At 37.0% G+C, this 7,033-nt stretch overlaps 1 protein-coding gene across 1 annotated transcript; it reads left to right on the forward strand.

Annotated features, from left to right (window-relative positions):
- Positions 1 to 331: 331 nt before the first annotated feature.
- LOC139406924 (zinc finger protein 180-like) lies at positions 332 to 6,699 on the forward strand. The gene is made up of 2 exons (XM_071150087.1): positions 332 to 890; positions 4,656 to 6,699. Exons 1-2 carry the CDS (start codon positions 563 to 565, stop codon positions 5,540 to 5,542), a joined length of 1,215 nt encoding a protein of 404 aa, XP_071006188.1. The 5' UTR covers positions 332 to 562; the 3' UTR covers positions 5,543 to 6,699.
- Positions 6,700 to 7,033: the final 334 nt, after the last annotated feature.

Here is a 7,033-nt window from a genome sequence, read left to right on the forward strand (position 1 = left end):
TTTTTTTAAATCAAAAGGGATGCTGTCAAAAATGTATTGAATTCAAATGGATTTACCCAGTCTACAAAGCACTACAGCCACTCTGTGATGACCAGTTCTGCTCTTTTATTATATATTAATTATATATTAGTTTTATTATGTGGAGGTTTCATTCAGGTCTCTGTTTTAATATAATATTAATATAATATTAAACTTTTATGAAATAAATGAAAAATCGAATTTTGTTTCCTGCGTTGCCCACTCCAGTCAGCAGATGGCGATATGCGCCTTTTAGGTTCAGGCGATGCTGCCAGGGTGACGTATAATCTAGTGGACGGGTCGCTCCTTCAATAACAACAGCTATTCAGACACCTCTGTAGCTTTCTAGCAAACATAGCTACAACATTCACGTTATTTACACTGTTTTGGTGTATATTAGTCGATGTGTATTAAACACACTTCTGTTGTATGTACTTGTTGGCTCATTTAATTATATATTTACGTTGTTTGTCAGCTAGCTGGTTTGTTAAATTAGCTTAGATCTAGGCTACTCTCTAATGCTAGATAGCTAACATCTCCGACCATGAGTTCACTAAGCTACTCTCCTCCTGCTAAAGAGGAGGTCGTCTGCTGGACTGAGAAAGAAGCTCTCGTGAAAGAGGAGGAGGAAGAGAAAGATGTCACACTACAAAAACAAGTAGAGGGTGAGGCTGTTACCGTGAAAGAAGAAGAGAAAGACGTTTCACTGAAAGAAGAGGAAGACGCGTTCAGAGTGAAAGAGGAGGATGTTACAGTAAAAGAAGAGGAGGAAGATAAAGAGGAGGATTCAGTTTTTGGAGTGAAATGGGAGGAGGGGGAGATGACTGTCACATTGGATGAGGAAGAGGAGGTTGGAGATCTGTTTAACACCAGTAAGTACGGTCTCTGCAGTCGTTGAACCAATATGCAGCACAGGGGTTCTACACTTTAATGTTGTTCTGTAGGAATGGCTGAAGCTACACTGTAACGTGTAGAACATCACGAGTGGACCATCAACAAAACGTTAACAATTGATCAAATGCATCCAATGACAATGCCTAAAATACTGTATTCCTCAATATCGCCAGTACCTATGACTGGGTTGATAGGGGAAACCTCCATGCTTATTATAGAAATTGTAATTAGCGGGAAAATATTTTGTAAACTGAAATAAAATAACAAACCTGTTTGAAAAATGAAAACTATTCCAAAACTATCTTTGACTCCAAAACAAAAATAGGCTAAAATAATAACCAGCATGAATTATGTTCATTTTGAATAATTAAAATCTTAATATATTTTTTTGTGGTTTTAAAGCTTCTGAACCTGGTGGCTGGTAAATGCCACCATGGGATGGCAATGTTTCAAATAGACCTAGCTTGTGTATCACTATCACTTGCTATCACCAGATATACTTTAAGAAATTAGGATATTGGAAACTCCTTTCGATTCGTATTAACAGCTTAAAGAAAATAACATTGGCATGAATTACCCTCTGTGAACAAGAAGCACAACATTACAAATATTTTCAGAGATGTGAGATAATTCACTTGTTCTGTAATATTGTGTAGCTTTGCAATCGTAACATTACATACTTTCAAGTAAAATAGGCATGTTTCTCGACTCATACCCTGACTTTAAAAAGGGATTTAGTGAGAAATAGTTCAGGAACTGCGTGTCACAGCATGACAATATGAACGTGATTGGTCGACAGTCTCTTGGACGGGCGTTATATACGCTTTTACATTTTCTGGAATAGTTTTTATTTGAAAACGTTTTTGTTTACTTGCCTGCCTATTGAATTTGGAATGCACTCTACTGTTCATCTCTGAAACTCACTGAGATAATTCCTTTGATACAGCAGTAGCAATACAGGGATATAACATCTACAGAAAATACAGGAATGATGGGGGAGGTGTTGCTGTATACAGTGCATTCGGAAAGTATTCAGACCCCTTGACTTTTTCCACATTTTGTTACTTTAAAGCCTTATTCTAAAATTTCATTTAACTAATTTATTGGCACACCTGCATTTGGGGAGTTTCTCCCATCCTTCTCTGCAGATCCTCTCTAGCTCTGTCAGGTTGGATGGGAAACATTACTGCACAGCTATTTTCAGGTCTCTCCAGTGATGTTAGATCGGGCTCAAGTCCCAACTGCGTTGCCCCAAAATCATCTTCTAGTGTCCCCACCTAAAGTAAATCTTGGTCAACCAAGATTCGCCTGTTCTTTCTACCAAACAAATGGTTGACATGTTATAACGTGTATTTTTTCATTTATAGACACATCCCCAAAAACTCATATGTACTGAACTGGTCTGATGCTTTAAGCAGGCTGTTTGATTAAATAATTAAGACACACAAATGACTCGGGAGCCAGAGCTCAAGATAACCTAACCAGATGGAGAAAGATTCTGCTGTTGTGATCATGAAGTTTCTGGTAATGGGCTACACCAGCGGTCGGCAACATTTTCCACTTGGAGTGCCAAGTTAACTTACCATTTCTACAAACCAGTTACGATTTTCATAGGTACATTTCCGTGGAACAGATTCATTCATTTTTAATAGTATCTCAAAATCATTGTTTGTGATTAAGCTACATTCTATCTAAATGAAAATTATACAAATCTAAAAGTAACTTTTATTGCCATTGCCAACTATGTAAAAATAGCCTACATAAAGCCAACAAATAAAAACATTGCAGCCTGCAGGTAGAAAATATCCTGATAAAAATAAATATTTCACATTTGCTGCAAATGGCCTTTCTACAACGAACTTGAAACATTATATCAACTATCAACTGGGTCAGCCCAAAACTCAAGATAGCGAGCTTGCAACATTGTATAAAATATTCTGGTATAGTTCCCCGCGCCAGTGAGTTTGGGACAGACACAGCTGTCGGCTATTTGTGCAAGGAATAAGAAGTAATCTGGTATTTTATGACATTTCCACTGGATCAGAGCATCATTACATCTTTCCCTTTTATGCCGAGTGGTTATCGAAAGGGCAATATTTTATGAAAATACTTTGAGGAACTATTGTCATTCGCAATTGATTTTGATTAGACTTTGTTTACTTGCTGTTTGAGGTGAAGAAAAATTACTTTGAGAAACTCCACAACTCATTAGTGGAGGTGCGTTAAGACAATCATAAATACTATCAGACATCCCCAAATGGGCACATTTATAGGCCTACATTTGCGCGCAGGCCAGGTAGACTAGTCCTGCTTCTATCAAATCCAAATGTATTTGTCACGTGCCCCAAATACAACAGATGTAGGTAGACCTTACATTAAAATGCTGACTTACAGGCTCTCGAACTATGTAACATTTAGTGGCTATTTATGTTACGCTGGGAAAACAGTTTTCATGGGAACAGAAATTCTAAATAATTTCAGAGTTTGCTAAATCCAATGGTTCTAACCGAGAGTCACCTTAACTTTATAGACAACACCCAAATGGATACTGTCATTAACGCGGTTCTTCAATAATTAGACATTCTTAATACTGTAGCTGTTTAGTTACAGTCACATGTTCAACTATCATCACCTGATCCAGGAAATCATTTTCTGAATGACAGTCACATGACAAACATCACGACATGCAACAACAACCAAAGTGCTTCTTCATTCATTACTCTGGTAAAGACAGTTAGGCCATGCTCCACGTTGGATCCAACATCCCTAACTAATTGATGTTTATAATGTGTTATTGTCTGCTTGATTTACAGTAGGGTCTTGTTAGTCTGTTTGGACACAGAGATACTTAGCTCATAAGCAACCTGGAAATGGAGGCTATATTTTATGTCAGCCTATGAGAACTCCCCTGAGTTTTCCGCCACGGTGGTGAACTAGTGAATAGATACTGAGCTTAATGTGAGTTTCACTCCTTAATGTGAGTAGCACTCCTGATCTTGTGCTGATAGTGCACTGTAATATTCAGAATACATTGTGAAAATTTAAAATCTTCGCTCACCATTTTTGCTCCAAACAGATATACTAAATCCATAAATAGTGGTTTCCTCATTACCAGATATACTACATCCATAACTAGTGGTTTCCTCATTACCAGATATACTACATCCATAACTAGTGGTTTCCTCATTACCAGATATACTACATCCATAACTAGTGGTTTCCTCATTACCAGATATACTACATCCATAACTAGTGGTTTCCTCATTAGCAGATATACTACATCCATAACTAGTGGTTTCCTCATTAGCAGATATACTACATCCATAACTAGTGGTTTCCTCATTAGCAGATATATACTACAGCCATAACTAGCGGTTTCCTCATTAGCAGGGAGGAGTTTCTGCAACCAAATTGTGTGTACTTTGCCCTCATACCGCAATTTTAGCAAACACAGAAAGTGGCCTATATTGGAAACCAAAAGTCATCTGGCACACTGCTTAGAGTTTCAACAACATGAATAACTAATTTCAACCCATAATCATCGATGTTACTACTATTGTGAAATCAAGACAAAATATGACTATTGTTGCTAACTTGACTGTCTTCATTGTAAAATTTAACAGACGTCAATTGCTGTAGAACTTCATGGGTATGCTCTGGGCATCACCATTTACCTCAAATAAACAGTGGATTTCTGCTGTTGTGGGCCTTTAACCATCTGTCTGACTTTGTCGTTCACACAGGAGAGACACGGGACTATCGTGGATCCTCTTGGGAGGCTCAACAACATCATGATTCTGACGAGGCAGAGAAGAGTCTCTTCAGATCAGAACTCCTCAAGAAACACCAGCAGAGACCCACAGAGAAGAAATCGCATTGCTGCTCTGACTGTGGGAAAATATTAAACTCTTCACCAGACCTTAAAATACATCAAAGAATTCACACTGGAGAGAAACCTTACGGCTGTGATCAATGTGGGAAGAGTTTTTCTCAGCTAAAAACCCTGAAATCACACCAGAGAATACACACTGGAGAGAAACCTTTTGGCTGTGATCAATGTGGGAAGAGTTTTTCTCAGCTAAAAACCCTGAAATCACACCAGAGAATACACACTGGAGAGAAACCTTTTGGCTGTGATCAATGTGAGAAGAGTTTTATTTGGCTGCAAACCCTGAAAACACACCAGAGAATACACACTGGAGAGAAACCTTTTGGCTGTGATCAATGTGGGAAGAGTTTTACTCAGCTAAACAACCTGATAGTACACCAGAGAACACACACAGGAGAGAAACCGTATAGCTGTGATCAATGTGGGAAAAGTTTTTCTACATCTAGCTATTTAACTATACACCAGAGAATACACACTGGAGAGAAATCTTTTGGCTGTGATCACTGTGGGAAGAGTTTTATTTGGCTACAATCCCTGAAATCACACCAGAGAATACACACTGGAGAGAAACCTTTTGGCTGCGATCAATGTAGGAAGAGTTTTACTCAGCTAAACAGCCTGATAGTTCACCAAAGAACACACACAGGAGAGAATCCGTGCTGTGATCAATGTGGGAAGAGATACTCTGATAAAAGATCTCTGATTAAACATCAGAAAATACATGAAGTAGTTGTTTCATGATATCAATGAAATAATGTCACAATGTAGAATGTTTTTAATATTGTGGAAGTATTTTAATAATGTCACGATATAGAATGTAGTAACATTGTAGGAGTATTTTAATGAATGTCAGAATGTAGAACCATAAACATTTGCCCAATGTTCAATTGATTTTAGTCTCAGGGGAAAAAATCCAGGCTTCTTAATTGAAAGAGTACTATTTATGAGATTCAACAAAAAGTGACTAACAAAAATAGAGTTGTGTTACATTTACCACGTTGGTTACCCACTTGAATCAAAATGCAACTCTTCAATGTTTAGGTTTTCAATATATCCCAAACTGTTTCTGCATATTGGTTATTGATTTGGACACATTAAAACTATGTTTTGACATTGCGCTATTCTCACCTACCAAAATGTAATTCAAAAGACGTTGAAAAGAAGACTATGCCCGACGTCCAATTTATGTTCGGTTGTAAGTTGAAAATGAAAGTGAGTGAATGAAATGATTTGAAAACAACTTAATTTCAATGTACTTGCAGCCTATACATATGGATGCAGTATAATCAATTGGTCTATAATGAATTTTATTAACAATCTTACATCACTCCATTATTTCTTTACAACATCCAAGTGCTAACTGTCTTTATTCCACTACTGAAGAAGCATGTCTCAAATCACCTAATCACATTTCAAACATCCAGCCTGACAAAAGATACATTTTATTATTTCATTCCTCGCCAATACATATTAACAAAGGGGTGTACATTTGGTTTTGATATTTCATATTTACAATTCATGTAACATTTAGTAATAATTATTTATGCAACCAACTGACAATTGTTGGGTACAATTATATTGACATTGATCCCTGATAGTCTAAAAGCAAGATAACATTCTCAGATGTGCCAACCCAAATGAACTAGAGCAGGGGTGTCAAACTCAAATACCCAGTGGGCCAAAATGTAAAACCTGAACAAAGTCACGGGCCAACATTGAACAAATTAACCTTTTAATATGGACCCAAACAAGTTTTGCTTTAACATTGAATATGGAACAAGCATCGCTTATTACCATACAATATATAATTTAATAGTGGAGACATGCAAAATCGAATTTCAAATGAAAAAACACATCAATGGCATTCATTTATTAAATAAATAAAATTTAAATAAAAATTGTATGCCTCTTTTCTATTTGCAGCCTTCTGATTTAAATACCAAAATAAACTTTTTCCACTGGCTAATAATTTTACAAATAAAATGATAATAAATCAATCAACCATTCAAGCCCATGCCTTGTAGCAAGAAAAAGTGCATAAAGAAAACGTTAATTATTGCACACTGGTCTAATCTGATGTGCCCAAGCCAGATACCTGGCATCTCTTCTTGGATGCTAGTTCATCAATGTCTGGGCTCAAGCTCTGAGCTGAAGAAATCCTCAGTATCGAGCGAAGATGTTCATCAGTCAGACGTCTCCTGTGAGTTGTTTTGGTCATCTTCATCGAGGAGA

The sequence above is a fragment of the Oncorhynchus clarkii genome, chromosome 4 (genome assembly GCF_045791955.1).
Source record: "Oncorhynchus clarkii lewisi isolate Uvic-CL-2024 chromosome 4, UVic_Ocla_1.0, whole genome shotgun sequence".
In the NCBI taxonomy this organism is placed as follows: Eukaryota; Metazoa; Chordata; class Actinopteri; order Salmoniformes; family Salmonidae; genus Oncorhynchus; species Oncorhynchus clarkii.